Below are 20,321 nucleotides of genomic sequence, written 5' to 3'. Positions count from 1 at the left end.
ACCTTAAGAGGCTGTTTTATCCTGTAATAACAAGCCTGTATTTGCAGATCATACTGAACTCTGCAGAGGAACTTGTTCAGTTTGTCATATGTCTGTAATGCCATCCTTCCTGAAGATCTGGGAGCAGTCTGTAGACTGGCTTGCCTGCTTTCCTGCCTTGTTTGCCCTCCCATACTCGTTATGGGACCACAAGTCTGCCCACCATGTCACCAAAGGACCTGGCTATAAAGGACCTGGCTATAGTGTATGTGCATGGGTATTCCACATCACTTAATCATAACCTGATGACGTGTGTCCATCAGAAGATTGGGTGCCTTCATCTTGCATCTCATGAGAGATGCAGTTCTGGTCAGGTAGTGCACTAGTGCAGACCATTGCTAGTTGTCCTTGTTCCCATGTGAGCTTCTGTCAATGCTGTGTTTTGGCGAGGAATTATACAGGTCTCTTGCACGAAGCATCACCATTTCTTGTTTTGACTCTAGCTCCTGCTTGCTTTGTCTAATCTTCTGAGGTGTGTTGCTCTTAACTGAAAGAGATGGTAAGCATTTGATTCTATCCACTGTTTTCATACCTTTCTGTAGGCTTCTTTCAGACCCCTGTAAGTCACCTTTTTTCCAGTGTCCCAACTCCCAGTACTGTTGTTTCAAGCCTAGATAACTTTTCATATTAAATTTCAAACCTGGAGCCTTTAGATCAAAGTGTATTTGTCATGAATTACTTCCACCATTAATGTGGATGTACTGAATTCTTGCCATATTTTGTACCAGTATCTTCGCACTTTCTGCTGTTGTCTTGTCAGTTCAAAATCACTGGATGTATAAATGTAAATGAAGATGAAGATACAGCTATGTTTCTCTTCAGTAAATTGCATACAGCTTCCTTAATTTATGGCTGTGTGAGATGGGTTTTTCTAGCCTTCTGCATATCCTGTCAAGGATACAGAGCTTCCTACCCCCCTCCAGCAGGAAAAAACATGCAAAGTGCCAGTGAAGGGTAGATAATGTTTTGCCTTAGTCCACTTCCTGAGTCAAGCTTTTTCCTTTGACCATGTAAAAGCCAGACGGAGTTGAAAAAATCTCCTGATGTTGGACATCTAGGGATGTAAAGCCTGAAGCATAGTGATCCTTAGAAGGCATGCTATTGGGGATTGTACAAGTTTACTTTTGTACGCAATAAAATGCAGTATTGTTGATTTGTAGACTTCCCCACCTACACACAACAGTAATGATATATTGTACTGACGTATCATGTTGTACTTTGCTGATTCTTTAGAAAAATCAGGTACTTCTGGCCTGAATGTAATGTCTTGTAGTCAGAATAAAATGGCTCAAATTTGCTCTGAGTAATACTGGATCAATTTGCACTGTACTAAATTGTCTGTATTGACCTGTTTGTTATCGTGCCCACAGACAGCACAGAAATGCCATTCCTTTCTACTCTGTGGGGAAGTGAGTCAGCTTGTACTAGATCCTCTTTTTCTTTTTCATAAGCTAGACTTTCCTGAGTTTGAAAGCTCTTTACCACAACTTGCAACGCAGCACTCTCGTGCATGTGAAACTTTTTCCTGTGCACCAGCACCTTTTCTGTAACAGAACGGAAGAGCTCATGGTTCAACCTGTGCAATGTATACAACAGGAACTATTAAAAAAAAATAAAAATGGGGGGGGGGGGGGGGGGAGGGGGTTGGTGACTGAAGGCAGAGGCACAAAGCAGGAGAAATATGCTGTAGAAAGGAGTGTATGTTGTCTCATGTATGTTTTTTTGAGAATTTTTCAGCTTAGAAAATTCTACAAAAAATATTTTGGTTTTCAACTTCTTTATCTGGTTTGACATGCCCAAAGACAGACCCTTGTTGGATCTAGGCCTATGTACTAAAGATGCTTAAGATTTAACTGATGTTTGTTAAAAGCTAACCAACATTTGCCAGGAACTTGTTGTGTTGTGTAATTCTATGACTATACAGAAGTGACATGGAACTTGTGTTTTTTGTATGATTGAGTTTTTTTATATGTATGTTTTTTGAATACATGTAATTATCAAAATGGTGATTGATCAAATGGCTTAAGAAGTTGGCTTAATTCAGAAACCTGAGGGTATTGGTGTATAATCCGTAACACGGGTTTTAATTTTTTATTATTCCTGCTTGACTTTTTTTTTTGAAAACAATTTCACTTGCAATGTTGCATGTCATTTACATATAATTTTTGGCAAATGCAAGTATAACCTGTTTTCTAAAAGTTTCCTTATTTCAAGCATGCCCAGCTTGCTTGAAACTACTTGCTATGGCCTACTTCAGTGCAGCCAAATATCATCAAAGTAGTTTTCAATGTAATTTTTGGGTGTTAAGACACTGTTCTAATATAATTTCTTGTCTACTTTTTTTTTTTTTTTCCAGAAAATCGAGATGGCCTGCATCAGGTAGTACATGAACACTTGGGAGAGTTGCTGCGTGTTTTAAAAGCAGTGATAAATAAACATCAGACCCTAAACTCAGTTGATATTCTTAGTGCTGCCGGAACAGTTATTGCAAAAGTAAAAGGTAAGGAATACTGCTTTTTAAATTCAGGGAGAAATTTAATGAGTGACTTGCTTGACTATGGCTTAGTGTTTTAGGTGGGATTCTTTGTATACAGAAGAAACAAGTTTTTTAATAGCAAAATATTAACACGTTTAATATACCTTCTCTAAGTGAAACATAATATTAAATAGTTTGTTCTCCTATTGTAATAAAATTCTGTTGAAAGGAAGCTAGCTGCAAAACCACACTGCATTCTAAAAGCACAAACCTTTGATCTTGATCTGTTCTTTACCTTTATCTCAGAATAATATCTCAGAATGATAAGCATCAGGTTTATCCACAGAGATTTGCCAAAAATCTTTGCTGAGTTCTGTGAATTTATAGGGATGGTGTTAGATTTATATCAAGTGAAGAAATACTTAAATGAGCAATCCAAATCTGAATGGCCTAACTCTTCTTAAATAAATTCCTTAAAACAGATCATAAGCATGGTCAAGGTAACAACAAAGGATTGCAGGCATATATGTTAATACTTTCTGTTATTGGCCTTTACTGTTGCAGTTTTCTGTGTGTCAGACAAATACCAGTGGTGTAGCATACAACTGTTCGAGCCCAGTAAATCATAGCTGTTTCTTTTCTGTGTAGCCTTTGACTACAGCTCTCCCTGTTCTATAAATCCAGTATATTCCTGTGGAACAAGCAGTTTATTCAACGTAGCATGGAGAATGCTTTCAGTAGGGTTAAATCTGCACCTCTTATGTTATAATCACGTGGAACGTCTTTGATCAGAGATGTCTAGTTTAGTTTTTCTCCTTGTTGTAGTTTTTTTCCTCATTTCCTCATTAATGTTAGTATGTCTGAATATATACTGCCAACTCAGTGAAGTAGGAATTTCAGTGAAAATACTAACGTGTTTAGCTGCCTGATTCCTGTACCTCAGATTCTGCCAGGCTTTTCCTAGCTTCTTTATATTAATAGGTAGTTTTAGCTGTTTGTTTGATCCTGGAGTATGGCAGCTACTAGCAGCCCATTTTGTTTTTTATTCTGGCTGCATGTAGAATGTGCTGTAGGTCTCCCTGGTATTTGATATGATTGCAGGATTGTAACTCTGCAACCTCTGAGCTTGCTTTAGAGCATTGTATGTAACCGTAGAAAAATAGAGGGTATCCTTGAATTGTTGTTTGCATGGCTGCTCTCTGGAAGACTGAAGTACATGTGTGAAATTGTAATCAGGTATGTATCAATGAGAACAGGTGAAATGTTTAGTGAGTGTAACTCTACAGCCACCTTAGACAAGCTGTTCCCATGCTGTAGTGTTATGGTAAGATTACTTTGTCTGTTGGACACAGGGCAATGTTGAGCTGCTCCTTCTTTAGTTAGAGCAACCTTGAGGAGAACTGACTCAAGATATGCAAGCAAATCAAATTATGTCAACCTTTGCTAAATCCCATTTCCAAAAATGTTTGCAATGATATCGATCCTTTCTGGACTACGTGCTTTATCAAGATTGCTATTGATATGCAGTGACCCAAACTGACTAATTTCTATGCCATTTGAGAGTACCATTGCTGGGTAAAGCAATTATTTTCATCCTCTCGTGAGGTAACAATGTTGATAGATCCCATAAATATGTTGGTCTTCTTTATAGCAAGTGCACTTTTTCGTCATTTTTTTTGTATTTGTTTTAATGTCCGTTCTTCATCCTTGGTCACTTTTTGTAGTTCTGTTACAGAACCAGTTAACCAGAGATAGGCGTACATGTTTTTCTCCCATTCCCTTCTGAAGAGAAGCATTAAATACATTGTTGAAATACATAATTTTTGGGGGGGTTGTGTTCTGGATGTTTCAAATTCTAATCAGTTCCTTCAGAGTATTTGAAATTTTCTGAATCTGATACCATGCAGTTATTCTCTCATCTTTTCACAGTGTTCGATCATAGAGTTTCAATAGCACTGAACCCTGGTCAGGTGTACTGGTGTTTCATACATTCTCTTACAGGCATCTATTTCTGCCTGGTTTGATGAGTAGCTGTTTTTTGAATAGTTACTTTAGGATTCGTTCATTTCTCTGGATAATGAGCAGAAGAAGTAACTTGTATTAAGCTGCTTTTTGGTGATACAGATACTTAAAAATACTTTTTGACTTTTTCTCATGGTAACAAGATTTAGTATGTTTGTACTTCAAATAAAAGCCTCAATGTTAGCTAGTTAAGTTCACTTACTGTTAATATGTTATCAGGAACTATAGTTGTAGAGGATTGCATAATTTTCTAAATGGAAAGAGAAACTACTGTTAGGAAAACTACTGCATGTTGTATAAGTACTGAATTTTGAAGTAAATATTCTTTATTCTAAGAATGCCACTTGAAGCAAAAGCAGTAGAGTCACGTCATCCAGTTTTCTGGCAAATGTATTCAGGTGGGTTGTTGTAAGACTGAGGTATGTCTGAAAAGTGTGTGTTCAGCCACAGCTTACTTGATATGATCTTGTGTGATGAGAAACCTCAAAGAAAAAAGCATATTAGTGGGTGATTTTGTTACAGTTGGACTTTGGACTTGAGCTGGAATCGAGTACAAGTTTTGACACACACCAGGTTGCATTAATTTTTTTAATAATTTTCTTATAGTCAATAGTTTGATAGTACTGAAAATCTAGCTTGAAGACTCTTGCTACAGTGATTGTATGGTGCACAGTGCTGATCTGATACAAGTGTGTTCTTCTATTTAGAACATATAAATAAATAAATTATCTGATACAATAAAAGACTGGTGTGGAATTACTCTTAATAGCATTCTGAATAGTTTCTCATGGAGTTACTCATCTGTCTTATAAGCAGCATATATTCAGCCGGCCTAGAATTGAGAAGCTGGCATAAATTGTCTGACTCTTCTTTGGCTAAAGCAAACACGAGCTCGCTCTGTGGTGAATCATCATTCTTCTGAGCCTGTGCTGTGTGACCTGGCACTGTGCAGTTCCCAAGTTAATTCCCAAGGAAATGGAGCCTGAGATGAAGCTAAAGACCGTGGTCTCCATCAGTCCTCCCTCCATATTTGTAGCCTTTGATACAAAAAACATGTACGTGAAGACTTTAGTATCACTTACTACTGGTTGCTCAGTCACTTAGAGTATTCGTTATGTCTGGAGATAGAAATGGGAAGTTACAGGACTTCAGCTTGTTCAGATTGTTCCTTCAGTCTTCTCAGAGAACAGCAGAACCTTGGTTGTATGGAAAAGGCCTGTGTCCCCCCGCAGCATCATCTGTACTAAACGTGAGGGCAACTTGTCCCTCTCCTCAGCACCTGTTTGGTTCTCACAGCTGGTTTTTGTGTGAGCATTGTGTTACTCAGTGTCTGTTCAAACTGAAGTAAACTGCTGCTGGAAGTGAGGAAGTTCAAGTAAAAATATCACATGTTGCAGTGAATAGTGGTCATATCAGGCCTTGAGTTTGCTTACAGTGGCCTGTCAGTAATACAAGGATTCACAGGTTTTCATCTGTGGTTATTTCACTACAAGTAATGTAACTTCTGGATAAACAGGAAGCTACAAGAATGAGAGGACTCAGTAGGATAGAAATAGTATCCTTTTTCCTCTGTCTTCCCAGGCTGTGTTAATGTGACTTTATGGAATAAGTTCATCTGAATCATCTGCTTCTCGTCACTGGAAGACAACTATAAAAAGACGTGGAAGCACTCTGTAGTCAAATTTATGACTGGGAAGCTTAACCTGCCACAGAAAATTTCTAATGTTGTTTATATAGGAGGCGATGAAACAGCAGCAACTTGGGATTTACACGTGATTATTTTTTTTCCTTTTCAGAAATAGAAGCTTAACGTCTATTAACTTAACTGTTTTAGGTTCTTGAAAGATCTCTGTAAATCTGCAGAATGCCAGGTTTTCAGTCCTAGGTTGTATTTGGAACTTTAGACAGGGATGTATGGTTATTTTAACAAATTGCCTTTGTTCTTAATGAAATCAGTTAGAGTAACTTTATAGACAGTGATTGGGGGAAGAGTTGGAAATCTGGCTTGTGATATGTTTTTAATATCTAATACTTTCTCTTTTGGACAGGTTGAAGGAGAAACTAACTATGTAGCATGTTACTTTGATCTTGTTACAGAGTGATGTTTGGCAGAACAGATCATGTCAGACTCCACCATTCTACACTGAGGCTGCAGGGAAATGTGGAGGGGAAAAAAAAAAAAAAAAACAGCCTTGTTCTCTCAAGTTACACCTTTAATTGAATAGAATAGTTCAGTTGGAAGGAACCCACAAAAGTCATCAAGTCCAGCTGCCTGACCAATACAAGGCTAACCAAAGTTAAAGCGTACTATTGAGGGCACTGTCCAAATGGCTCTTGACACTGACAGGTGTGCCACATCAACCACCTTTCTAAGAAGCCTGTTCCAGTGTTCAACCACCCTTACGGTAAAGAAATTATTCCTTGTGCTCAACCTGAACCTCCTGTGGCACAACTTTGTGCTGTCCCTCATGTCCTGTCATCAGTTCCCAGGGAGCAGAGGCCAAGAGGCCAGCACCTCCCTTTGGGCTCCCCTGCCTCAGGAGCTGTAGAGAGAAATGAGGTCACACCTCTGACTACTCCTCTTCAGACCAGACAACAAAGTGTACTCTGCCTTCCCTCATAGGACATGCCCTCCTGTTCATCTCACAGTTGAACAATTCATCCAGAAGGATGCTGTGAGGGACAGTACCAAAGTCCGGAAAGACCACATCACCTGCCTTCCCTTCATCCACCAAGCAGGTGACCTTGTTCTAGAATGATATCAAATTAAGAAGGCAGGATTTGCCCTCCTTAACCCATGTTGACTATGCCTGATAACAGCTTAGTGATTTAAATGCATTTCAGTAGCACACAGAATAATCTTCTCCATAAATTTTCCAGTGACTGAGGTAGAACTAACAGGTCTGTAGTTTCCTGGGTCAGCAGGGACATCCTCAGAATCTCAAGACCTTTGGTAAATTGTTGAGATAGGTCCAGCTGTAACAGCCACTAATTTCCTCCGTACTCTGTGATGAGTCCTGTCAGGCCCAAGGAATGTTCAGCTGATACAACTTGGACATGACGTGGTTCACTGTGCCTCTATGCTTGGACTGTACTCCTCATGCATACTTGCCTGTGTGCTTTGTGAAGAGTGTCTTTTAAATGACACCTCACTCGATCTGGAAGAATTGAGACTTATTGAAGCTTCTCACTTGGAACTGATTCAAACTCCTATTTATGGAAGTCACTTCCCAGTCTGGCACACCGTCACACTTGTAGTTATTTTCCTATTCGGTGTCCTTAAATTGTTGTCAGCCACAGACAGCACAAAGTGCATGGTTCTCATGATCACATGCTAAATTTAAGGCTGCAATGTTGTTTCGCACTAAATTGCGTTTCTTGACTTGATTGAATCCTTAGAATGAAAAGGGATTCCTGGTGAAGCTGAAAATTGCACTTAGGAATTCCTGGTTTAGATATGTTTCTTATAAGAGCTCTGTGTCAAAGTTAAACACCTCTAGCAGGGTGAAATCATTTCAATTTGGTGTATCTGTGGTGTAAATTCAAAGCAAAACTTATTATGGAGCGTGTGGGAAATGGTTCCTCAAACTTCTAAGTGCTAGAAGTAAGCTAATTGGAAGGTTGTCAAACCTAGTAGTAGGTACAGGTGGGTGAAATTTTATGGCACAGAGAACTCAAAGTGGAACTGGGGTGTGATGACAGGAAATAACAAGAAGCATTAAATACTTTTCATCTGAGGGGGGCATCTGTATTCTAGTTTTGTCTGTTTTCTTGTTTAAGTGGTGTTTTTTGGTTTTGAAACAATTCTGAAAGGTTCTTGAAAGCATTGTTGGGAGTTTAAGGAAAGAAAATGGGTTGTAGGGATACTCAGGTCCAATGAATCAGACAGTTGGTTCTGGCTTGCTGCTTAAAAGTCAGCTGGTGAGGCATGTGTTGAAGTTGTATTCTGTCTGAGGAAGTGGGTGGTGGTGTTGCTGTCTCAGCCTATCAGGTGTGAGAAAATCAATCAGCAAAGAGAAAAACCTGCAGCCTCTACTTCATACTTGCCTGGGCTCTGCACGTAGCTGGCAAGGCAGCTTTGCTGCATCCAGTCCTGCACATGTCTCTGGGAGGGGGAAGGAGGAAGCGAGCAAACTGCTGTGGTTTCCAGCATATCCCCTGGGTTCCTGGGCTGTTCTGGCCTCACCGGACTGGCAGGGGATGAGAGAGCAACGCAGGAGCTTGTGTGCTGTGTAGCTACTGTGAGCGGTCTCAGCTTCATCTTTTGAAGACCTTGGTCGCACTTCAGTCTTGACGCTTGACAGCCTCTTCTGCAGAGTCTCAAACTTTGCTCAAGTATCCTCAGTCCAGCTCTTGGGATTGCAGCTTCCTGAAGTTCCACAGCAATTGCTGGTTCCCCAGCCTCTTCTGTGCTTGGTTCAGAAAGCTCTAGAGAGCGTGACCCAGAAATAGAAACTCTGCAGTGTTTAGCAGCATTTTCATGAGGATACTGAACCCACTTCAGTTTGAAGATGGTTCTGCTAGCATTGGAAGTAAAGATACATTTTCTTGCAAGCCAGATTTGCAGTTCAGGTACAAGCTTCTAGATCTTAATGTATTGCTACCATATAATTTTTTTAAAAGCCTGTCATGTGCAATCTGAAGTCTAACTTAAAAGCACTGCTACATTGCATTCTCACTTTGAAACGTGTACAACTATAGATAGATAGCTGTCACTTCCAGACATGGAAATATTACTATAGTTCATTGTTGTCAGTAGCTATTGTGTGCAGTCAGGATGTCCTGGGGAAAGAGCGTGCATGGTTTAAAGTTGATGTTAAGTACATCAGCATTCCAGCGGTTATAAGCTAGAAGAAAGCTGTTTGTATCTAGCTGAATTGGAGATTGGGCTAACCTTTTTTTTTTTTTTTTTATCTGTCTATCTATCTATATATATTTTATTTTTTTTTCCTGTGGAGGAGAAGTAGTAACTGAAAATTTTTGAGATTTGTTTAGTTTGTTAGAGAACCTGCAAAGAAATGATTTCTCTGGTATGTAATACGTAAAGCTTAATAAAACTCTTCCTGGAAAAGAAAGGCAGAGCGAAACAGACGGCATTTCTTTAGGGAGAGATTTTCTGTATTGTCTTGTTAGCAAAGAGAAAGAACAGCTCTTTCTCTGAAGACTACAGCTAATGGATATCTGAATATTTCAGTGGTAAGTGCTTTGAACATACAGTCAGCTTTTGTAGGTTCCTTTTAACTTTGAAACAGTTTGCGTGTCATGCTGGCACTCAAATGATTTTTCCAGTCATTAGTGGCTGTTAATCAATTGATCTCATAATAACCATTGTTGCTCACTGATTTGGAATGCAATGTTTAGATTTATAGTCAGTGTTATCTCAGGAAAGCTGAGACTTTCCACTAACCTGAATTTTAAAAATACATATATAAAAAAAAAATCCTCTGGTATTTAGAAAGTTGTTAAAAACTGTGGTGTTTTGAGTCTCATTTCAAACAAAGCTGCCAGAGTTCTTTTAATGTACTGTACCAGAAGAATTAAGAGGTGGGAGAAACCTTAATTTAGCAGGGAACTGTGGCTACAAAGACTGTTAACATTTTTGTAATATGTGGTGTTTTTTTATTGCTGTAGGCTTATTACAACACATTTTTCCAGGTCTGCAAGTAATTGTGGAAATAGCCCACAAGAAGAATACATATTTTATGTAATAGCTTTGTCCAGAAATATTTGTTATAGAAATGTTGGTCAGGCCTGTTGGCGTGCTGTATAAAAAGGAATGAATTCAATTGTGTTAATTTACTAGTTTAGATTTCCTTTGTGAAAGGAAAAGTTTTTATGGGGGGAGCAGATTACTGTACTTTCTTTGTTTGTTACCCATTAGGGTTTAGGCACCTGGCAGGAAGCTTGAATGCTTTTAAAGATTAAAGTCTGTTACATTAATTTAAGAAAATGTGCATAGAATGGATAATGGTATAAAGTGATTTAATTTTTGCTACTTTTAGAAGTCATCGCAGTTGATTATTTCCATATTACTACTTAAGATGTAAGGAGGGTTAATAGTCACAGATCTTGCAAAAAAGGAATTAATAAAATCACAATAGAAGTGATGAAAAGGGGTGAATAACGGTATGTGTCACTGCAGTATTTCTGAAACAGTATATAATTTATAGTAATTTAGGCATGTAGTTGATGAAGTATATTGCATTGCTTAAATAAAATCAAGCATTTAAAAATACTAATGTGGGATTGTCACGGCTCCCCGTGTAAAACTGACTTCCATTGAAAGGGCTCATCTTTGGCTCAAAGGGGTATGTTTGACTTTTGTACAAAAAAAAAAAAAAAAATCCAGTCACCAATGATTTAGGAGTTGGGTTGGAAACTAGATAAAAAAAACGCTGTGGTTTTTGTCTTCTCCTTTCTCTGTCCTCTCCCTTGTCTGGCAGTTGCATTAATAGAAACTCTGAATGAATCATTTTTGATTCATTTTGAATGAATCAATTTGTCTCCATGTTATTCCAGTTTATTCCAGTTTGTCATGGAAGCCTGTTAAAGGGTTAGTGTTGCCTGCCTAACTAATCTTCTTGGTTACCAGTTCAAATCATCTGGTTTGTCCAAAAATGTTCCTTTCCTATTTCGAAACAATGATAGCTATGCCTTGCTTCTTCCACACTTTTAACAGGCTGCAGGGGTTTTGTCAGACTATGAAGCTAAAAACTGAAGCATTTTGCATTTGATGCTACTTTTTGGTAGCTTTCTGTTTTTCAAAACAGAAACCCCATGTTCTGGGTGAACACAGGATTGCATGCAGATAGAGGGGAGACACTCAAACTGCTGCTCATATTCTGAAGTATCTAACCAGAAAGGGAGAAGCAATTGTTCAAATACTTTGTTTCTGTTTTTGTGAGCTCTTTTTTGACAGTGTCACTGCTGTGATTTGATTTGACGCTTACTATTCACCTATTCCACCAACATTACCATCGTATTCCTGCACAAAGCTGCTGCTTAAGTGGGAAGATATAGGAAGTGAGGGTAATCTGTTTACATTGTGGGAAGCATCTGGAAGGCAGTCATTTCTTTCCTTTCAAGTCCTTAGAATTTTTTAATGTGTTTTTGAAATTGTTAAGAAGTATAATACTGCCTGTTCTATAGGAAACTGTATTAACTTGTCTTCAGGCACAGTGAACTTTCTTGACCCCACCTCTCACCCTTTGGTTTTCATCTTTTTCATAAGCGGTGAACTTCAAAGAAGTTAATGCAGAAAACAAGAGAGAACTCTTCAGTGAAATATTTGCTTCCATTGAAACATTGGCATTTACCTTTGGAAACGTGTAAGTTGGAATCTAAGAGTTGTAAAGAGCTCAGTGCAGCTGAATCAAAGTAAGATTTGAACAACAACAACAACATAAAAAGCCTTCTGTTTTCTTACAACCAAATACTGGCTGATAAATTAATTTAAATTGACCGTATTCAGAATGCTTTTTCTGCTTTGTTTTGATGTTTGTGTTTTTCTTAATGAGGGAAGCCATGATGGAAATAGATGGTATAGAAATGGTAGGACATGGTATAGAAATTGCAGGGAATTCAAAACTACTTCCGAAAATCTTTCTGCAGAACTTTTAAAGAGTATTAGAGAGATGATCTGAATTTTTGTTCAGTGATCTGAAATCACGTAGGAGAATTAATGAAGTAACACGGCTCTTTGTTTTTCTGGTAGTGTTTCAGACTTCCTTATGGGAGATGTAGACAATGGCTCGTCACTGGGACTTCCTGTATCTCGGAGAAGTCAGGTAGGCTAAACGTTCTCAGAGTGTGAAATCATATTTTTTAAAGGAAATTTTAATTTCCACTGAAACTCTGTGCATCATGGGTCCAGGCTGCTTGAAGTCTTCTGAGTGTTAAAATAAGATTAAACCCATGGAAAAAAAGAGTATTTAGGGTTTCAAGTACTCATACATGTTCTCTGTTCTCAATGACAGTGATGATTCAACTGGGGTAGCAGTTTAAAACTCCTTTTAAACACACTGAAGGTGAGATTTAAAAAATGCTCAGTACCATGTGCAGCTCTGAATTTTTGTTTATGTCAAATCAGACTTGCAGGTAAATCAATTCAGATTAATGTAATGAAAATGTGTATGCCAAGCAAAGTTGTAACAAGGTTTAAAAAAGTTTGTTTTTTTTAGGTTTTATTGATATGTACTTAAAACATAGCATTCCTTCATACAGGCTTGATCATAACAATGCTGTACAGTTATGGTTGAGAAATAATCTTTTTAAATTAGATAAATTAAATTATTTAAATTTAATTTATTATTTAAATAAATTTTAATTTATTTAATATTTATGTAATGAATTATTTAATAAATTTTAATTTATTATTTAAATAAATTAAATAATCATTTTAAATTATGAGGTGTGCCGCACCTCGAGTACTGTGTTCAGTTTTGGGCCCCTCACTACAAGAAGGACATGGAGGTGCTTGAGCAGGTCTAGAGAAGGGCAACGAAGCTGGTGAGGGGCCTGGAGAACAAGTCCTACGAGGAGCGGCTGAGGGAGCTGGGCTTGTTCAGCCTGGAGAAAAGGAGGCTCAGGGGTGACCTTATTGCTCTTTACAGATACCTTAAAGGAGGCTGTAGCGAGATGGGGGTTGGTCTGTTCTCCCACGTGCCTGGTGACAGGACGAGGGGGAATGGGCTTAAGTTGCGCCAGGGGAGTTTTAGGTTGGATGTTAGGAAGAACTTCTTTACCGAAAGGGTTGTTAGACATTGGAACAGGCTGCCCAGGGAAGTGGTGGAGTCACCATCCCTGGAAGTCTTTAAAAGACGTTTAGACGTAGAGCTTAGGGAAATGGTTTAGTGGGGACTGTTAGCGTTAGGTCAGAGGTTGGACTCGATGATCTTGAGGTCTCTTCCAACCTAGAGATTCTGTGATTCTGAAATTTACACTGCTTGTTAACACATGAGAATAAGATGGACAATCATAGACATTCTTCTAAATCTGTAGCTGCTACAAAGCTAGTCTTCCCAAAGGACATGGAAAGGAAGGAAGCTACTCAGAAGACTGGTTCCAGCAAAAAGAGGGTTAGGTTGATGAGAAAAATATGAAATAGCATAGAAGCCAGCATCTCAAGTAATGTAGATGAAATTATTTGAACAAGTGCTGTTTCAGATAGTCAATTAACCAGCAGAAGGAAGGTGATGAGTCTGTTTGCTTTTAATCCTGTTATGGCTTCATTTCTTGGGAATATATTTTTACATTATGCTTCTAAGTGTGGGGTAGGTGGAAGCCGAGGAAAAAATACAGTTTAGTGAAATGAAGAAGAAATTCTAGTCTAGCTGCTCCAGAAGTCACCAGCTTGTATTTGAAGTCCCCTTTTTGTAGTGTCATTTGTTTTCTCTAATGTGGAAAAGAATAAATTTAAATTTTGGAGCAGGTAGAATAATACGGTTCAATTTGTTGGAAATCTGTTACATAAATCTGTTAAATAAAATATGCATTGCATTCAGACACATTTTTAACAGATGATGCATTTCACTTTGTTTTGCAATTTAGAAAGTAATTTGGAGGCCAACTAGTAGATGTGTTAGGAGGAGCTAAGTGCAAAATATTTAAGTAGCTGTATTGACTTTTCATTCCTTCAGATCTGTACGTTCACTGGTTAAACACAGCAGTTAGCTCTATCTTAAAAAGATTAGAGCATAGCATTTTGATAGAAATTAACATATAAACAGTTTGAAGGTTAATTTAAGAGAAAGCTTTTAATTGCCTCTTAAGTTAAGGGCCTTCTTTGCTAAGCTATTCAGGATTGCTCCAAGGCTTCAGAGTTGAGGGGGTTGGTCTTGCTTCTCTAGACTACAGGGGTGCTTACATTCTTCAGTTCAGGCATTCGGCTTGAAGGCTGAAGTTAAGTGATACGTATACCCCCTCTTAGCAAGTGTAATTATTCTCATTTTAGTCCTTGTAGTACAACCAGAAGTACAAGGTAGAAACAAAGATATTTCTTAATTAAAAACACAAGAGCTTTAGAATATATTGGGAGAAGCGAGATGGGTATGTGTGACCTTTCATTGCTGAACAAGCTATTTGAATGCTACTGGACACTGTGTAGGTCTGAAAGCACAGTAAGAGTTGAATAAAATGTCAGTGTGCTGTTTGCGGAGTTTTGCCTCTGACAGATTGAGAATTCTTGGGCAATGGAAATACAGGCTTGGTTGAAGTTCAGTTTAAAATAAAATCTATGTACAAGTCAGCAAGTTTGGGTTTATGGGGGGGGCAGGCTTGCTGGGATGAGTCACTCACTGTCTTTTTGGTAGTAGGTTGAGTTCTGACAAAGTATATAAAGAGAAGTAGCAGAGCATCAATGGCAGTCGATGTGCTTGCCTTTACAACGTGGTATTGCATATTCGTAGTGGGGTGAATTTGGATGGACAACTGAGCATTAAATAGCTGCCCTAACCAGGCTGTGTGCCTGAGTTACTGGAGAAGACTGAACCATTCTCAGGGCTAAAATGATTTAGGTTTTATAGAATGGGAAGTAAATTTTTAGGACCAGAACCTGTAAGTACTTACTGAATTAGTATAAGATGTGGTTGGTTTTTTATTTTTTTTTCTATTTCTTGTTTATTCTAACCTAACATTTGTATCCCACTTTAAAAGCTAAGTTTTTTGCTGTGAAGTGAACAGTGATCAGGGATTTTTCTGATTTATGATCAGTTCTCATTTACATTTAAAAAAAAAAAAAAAAAAGCAAAAACCCCTACTTGCATCATTGCTGCCATGCTCCATTTTAGCTTTGTCTGATGATAAAACAACACCAAAATCTAAAATGGAAACAAGTTCTTATTGTGAAGCTTAAGGCTATTTTGCAGCTATTTCCTTGTGTTTGCCTGCTCTCTGCTTCTGAGTTGTCTAGAGTAATTTTAATTGGCCTGGTTTGCAGCACAGTCCTATAAATGTATTTGTAGGACTTCAACAATTAAAAGAGATGCAGCATGAGGACAAAGGGATGAAATCTTATGCTAAGCTAAATTCTGTTTACTTATTGTTGGATTAAATTCTGTCAGGTAGTACTGCGTATCGGTGCTTCGTTAGAAAGTGTTAGCAGTCAGCTGTTGCGCCTACACTGCACACCTGCAAGTAATTTAGGAGAAATCATGGCTTTATTCTCCTATGGAAGAAATCCAGGATTCTTAGGGCTTGTACAATGGTGTCTGTTACATGTATGGATATTTCATCCACACATCAGGTGTGGATGAAATCCTTCCTAAAAGATGGGTAGCAAATCATAGAATATCCTGAGTTGGAAGGGACCCACAAGGAGCATCAAGTCCAACTCCTGGCTCAAACACAGAACCACCCAAAAATCGAGCCGTATGTCTGAGAGCGTTGTCCAGCTGCTTCTTGGACTCCAGCAGGCTTGGTGCTCTTACCACTTCCCTGGGGAGCCTGTCCCAGTGTCTGACCACCCCCTCAATGAAGAACATTTCCCTAACACCCAGCCTGACCCTCCCCTGTCCCAGCTCCATGCTGTCCCCTCGGGTCTTGTTGCTGTCCCCAGAAAGCAGAGCCCAGCGCCTGCCCCTCCGCTTCCCTTGTGAGGGAGCTGCAGGCCACCATGAGGCCTCCCCTCAGCCTGCTCTGATAGGGGCTGGATAAACCAAGGGACCTCAGCTGCTCCTCATATGTCTTCCCCTCTAGACCCCCTGAATGTTAAGCAATGTTTTGGTTTTTTTTTCATCGCATCCTTTCAGGATTGTTGGATTAAAGATATATGATTCCCTGCTATTTGTTATGTCTCAGTTGACGGCTATGGGAGCTTAGATCCTATATTAGATGAGAGGGAGTTACAGCATAGGTCTTTCCTTTGTGGAGGGGGAAAAAAAAAGGGAGTTTTTGAACTTTAAGTTTAAAAGTTTAAAGTTTTGAAGTTTAATTTTTTGGACTATCAGCGCTAGTGAGAACTTATCTTCCCTAACTTGATCTCCTTCCTATACACCAGTCTTTTGAAAATCTGTCTGTGGAGTCTGGGGGTTCACTGCATGAAAGGGATGATATTCAAGGTAGGTCATTCCTTCAATATTTATTAAATACAATTCTGTATATATGTTCTCATCTTCTAAATAAGTTGTTTGGTCACTTTTTGCCAGTAAAATTTCAGTGTAAATAATTTGCTTTTGCAGAGGTTTTGCACTTCTATGAGTAACCACCCGGGGTTGCTTTTCGGGAGAAGGAAAAAACAAGACCCAAAGCACTTCTGTATGTCATTGATTAGGTTTTTTTTAGGGTTGATTTCTTTAAGAAAACTATGCTGGCCATATGACTAGTCCACATAAAATACTATGACCTGTTAATTTGTTCTAAAACCTCTGTCAGTCCTGTTTAGAGTCAACTAGCATTAAAGAACACCTCAAGATGAGAGCTGCTTAAGTATTCACAGTTGGCTAATACTGGCTTTGCTCTCAGTGTGTGGTCGTGTCTAAAATTCACTTCTTCGTGTTTGATGTTTTATTTTCAGGACATCTTCGAGCAGAGGAGGTTGATAACATGCTTCTAAGGAATGACAGTGGAATTGAATCAGCTCTGTCCTATGCTAAAGCATGGTCAAAATATACCAAGGATGTAGTCGCGTGGGTAGAAAAAAAGCTTAGCTTGGGTGAGTGTTTTTTTTTTTTCTGGCATTTAATCAGCATTGTCATGATAGAATTAAATCTGTTGTCAGGCCCCTGTGCTGCAGACTGTCAATAATGTGATTTCTAAATTAGTAGCTGTTCCACTGAAGCGGACAGACTAACACCCATTTCCTATAATTAAAGGTTTGTAACGAAGTGAAGGTGGTCCCCTCTGTAGCCTATCTGTTAGAGGAAGAATGTAAAAAGCATTTGGGAGGTGGTATAATTATCACAAACAGTTAATTATGTGATTTATTTTCTTAACAGAAGTGGAGTGTGCTAAAAACCTAGCAAAAATGGCTGAAACTGCTAAAGCTGTTGTCGGACCCCAGGTGAGTATGACTTAAGAGCTCTTTTTAAGTCTTAAATATGCATTAGATGACTTGAGAAAAAATGAAACTTTGTGGACAATGAAGAATATATTTTTAAGTTGATACAGAATTGATTTATACTGCAACTCACTATAAAAGATCTGTTACATTTTATCTCTTCCCATCCTCTATGGAAATTTGGATAAATAAATTTTGTTGAAAATACAGAGTAGCCTTATGGTATTCAGTGTTGTTTTTTTTTCTTTCTAACATCTTGTATGTTGTGTAATTTGGACTTGCAGACCTGCCTTCCCAAGTTTTTTGAGTAAAAATGAAAGATAGCTGAGAAATCCCACTTTCAGTATTCATCCCTAACTGACTTCCACACACACATTAATATTGTATTAAACAGAATTGAAAATTGAGTTTGATTATACTGACACTTAGAACATTGGCTCTACCTTACCTAGAACACTTATGTTTTGTTCTTTTGTATAATTTTAGGATTATATGCCATTCCAATCAATATTTCTTAATGCTTTTCAAAATGATATTGAGAACAATCAGCTCTGGCAACAAACAGCTGCTGCTCTCCAGTCTAACAAATTTGTGCAGGTAAGCTTACAGAAACTGACAAATACTGTTTGGGTTTGTAAAAGGTTTTGCAACATCATGGCTTATTTGAAAGTACAAACTTGCAATCTGTAAGTCTTGACATATTTCTCTAATATTTCCTATCTAGCCCCTTCTGGGAAGAAAAAATGAGTTGGATAGACAAAGGAAAGATATCAAGGAACTTTGGCAGCGAGAACAGAAAAAAATGGTTGGTATTTTTCATATCTAACAGTGTTCAATCTCAAATTCTTCAAAAGGTCGATATTTTCAAACTGTGCTATCTAATGTTACACATCTTAATTCACATATAGAACCCGTAGGACTTAATGGATGTAGAATGTAACTGTTGATTTCATGGCATATTCCTATTTGTAAGAGGTTATCCATCTATGACTTTTGTAGTCTGAACTGAGGAGTACCGACCTGGGCATAACATTTTCTTTGAACATCACATTAAACAAACAGAAAATGAAAAAAAAAAATGCAAAAGAAATAATTATTCTTTGCATTCTGCAGCAAGAGCTGGAAGCTGCTCTAAGAAAAGCCAAGTCGCTATATACACAGCGTCAAGATGAGTATGAAAAGGCGAAATCCTGCACCGCTCGTGCTGAGGAGGAACATCTTAGCTCAAGTGGAAGCTTTGTAAAAGATTTCAGCAAGCAACTGGAAAAAAAACGAAGGCTAGAGGAGGAGGCTCTTCAAAAAGTAAGGTTTTTTTCTTACTTTTAAAGATAAGTCTTAGCTGGTTTTGCTTGTTTTTTCCCATTGAGAGAGCATTTGTGTGAATGTTCTGTTCATAATTCTTCATTTTAATCTTGCTGTGCTTTCAGGCTTCTATCCTAAAGGAGAATCTTCTGTTACAATTTGTCATGTGTATGTATCTTTCTCACCTGTTAGTATCAAGGTTTGTTGTCCATTAACCCTTTATACATGTGTTTTTCCATAGGCTGAAGAGGCCAATGAACACTATAAAGCAAGCATAGCAGAGATTGAAGAAAAAAGAAATGATTTGGAAAGCTTTAAAAGTGATGTCTTAATGCAGCTTCGGGAGCTTATTTTCCAGTGTGATCTTACTCTTAAAGCTGTAAGTATGCTTTTTAAGATAGCTTAGGCAATAAAGTAGCTTGGCCTAATTGTTAAATAGAGCTATATAAAGGTTCTTAAGACTGAGAGAAAGCTGCGTTGATAGTATCAACTGCTTAAAATAGGAAGTTTTCAAAGGACAGAGGGCAAGCCAGTAGAAAAAGGAAAACTTTCAATGTTTGTTGTTCCTCTTTGTATTAAGAGGTATTTTTAAATATAAAAAAAAAAATATGCGGGTATACCCGTCTTGAATTTTTAGATGTTTTTGATGAGCTGTTGCACTGCAAGAACCTTGACTACAGAATTCATGTTAAATCTTTCTAGTAGTACTATCTCGTTACTTTGAGTACAGCTCACATTCCCGCTATTTTCATTTGTGCATTAGCAAAGACATTTGGCTCAAGTGTTTGTTAATGCACTGCACCATGGAGTCTGCTAGCCTTAAAAACTTTCCTGATTACTGCAATATCTACTGTGACTAATTTAATATACAAATGTAATGAGTGTAAATAAGCAAAAGATTGTCAAAATGTTATATCTATATATATTGTTTGTACAAAACCTGTGTTGCATTTTGCTAATAGATGCATTTTTTTATTTAGATGAGATGAAGTCAGATAGTGCTGTGTCATTGGAGGGGAGGGGACATAAAACCACAGTAAGCTTAGTAGAAGGCCTAAACCTGTCAGTGCAAGTTTCTCTAGATTGCAAATTATTCTGAAATCAACAGTTTGAGGAAAAGTAATTCTTAACAACTAACTGACATTTTAACCTTCATCTTCAACTAACACACTAGCAAGATAAATTCCACTGGCAATTGAAATCTGCTTGTGAAAATCAAAAGCCCCAAGCTTTTAGCTAGCTGATGAAGTAAGTTAGAAATTCTGATGGACAGTTAAGGAAGATGAAAGTGTTTCTCATTTACAAATAATGGAACGAGCAGGCTTGAATTCCTTACCTGGCTGCATGCTGCCTCATTAGTGCAAGCTGGTCAGGTACCAGCTTGTTAAAGGCCAAAGAAGAAGGAAGGTGTGAAGGCAAAAAATCTTTTCCATTTTGAAAAAGTTGGAGATGTGTTGTGGTTTAAACGAGCAGGCTGCTAAGCACCAC

General features: G+C 38.1%; 1 protein-coding gene across 7 annotated transcripts in view; it reads left to right on the top strand.

Annotated features, from left to right (window-relative positions):
* The window catches only part of ARHGAP29 (Rho GTPase activating protein 29), a 58,916-nt gene that overhangs the window by 26,441 nt on the left and 12,154 nt on the right, over nucleotides 1-20,321 (top strand). For 6 of the 7 annotated variants that reach the window (XM_084528371.1, XM_084528373.1, XM_084528374.1 and 3 more), the window contains exons 3-12: nucleotides 2,396-2,539; nucleotides 11,769-11,865; nucleotides 12,252-12,324; nucleotides 16,533-16,593; nucleotides 17,049-17,186; nucleotides 17,470-17,534; nucleotides 18,018-18,128; nucleotides 18,256-18,336; nucleotides 18,645-18,833; nucleotides 19,075-19,212. In XM_084528371.1, coding sequence (XP_084384497.1) covers nucleotides 2,396-2,539; nucleotides 11,769-11,865; nucleotides 12,252-12,324; nucleotides 16,533-16,593; nucleotides 17,049-17,186; nucleotides 17,470-17,534; nucleotides 18,018-18,128; nucleotides 18,256-18,336; nucleotides 18,645-18,833; nucleotides 19,075-19,212 — 1,097 coding nt within the window. Of the gene's footprint in view, nucleotides 1-2,395; nucleotides 2,540-9,484; nucleotides 9,734-11,768; nucleotides 11,866-12,251; nucleotides 12,325-16,532; nucleotides 16,594-17,048; nucleotides 17,187-17,469; nucleotides 17,535-18,017; nucleotides 18,129-18,255; nucleotides 18,337-18,644; nucleotides 18,834-19,074; nucleotides 19,213-20,321 lie in introns of those variants that run through there. The other variant, XM_084528375.1, reaches the window with a different exon arrangement.

The sequence above is a fragment of the Aythya ferina genome (genome assembly GCF_964211825.1).
Source record: "Aythya ferina genome assembly, chromosome: 8".
NCBI classification, from domain to species: Eukaryota; Metazoa; Chordata; class Aves; order Anseriformes; family Anatidae; genus Aythya; species Aythya ferina.
The sequence above is the reverse complement of the archived record's forward strand: the minus strand, read 5'-3'. Positions and strand labels throughout refer to the sequence as shown.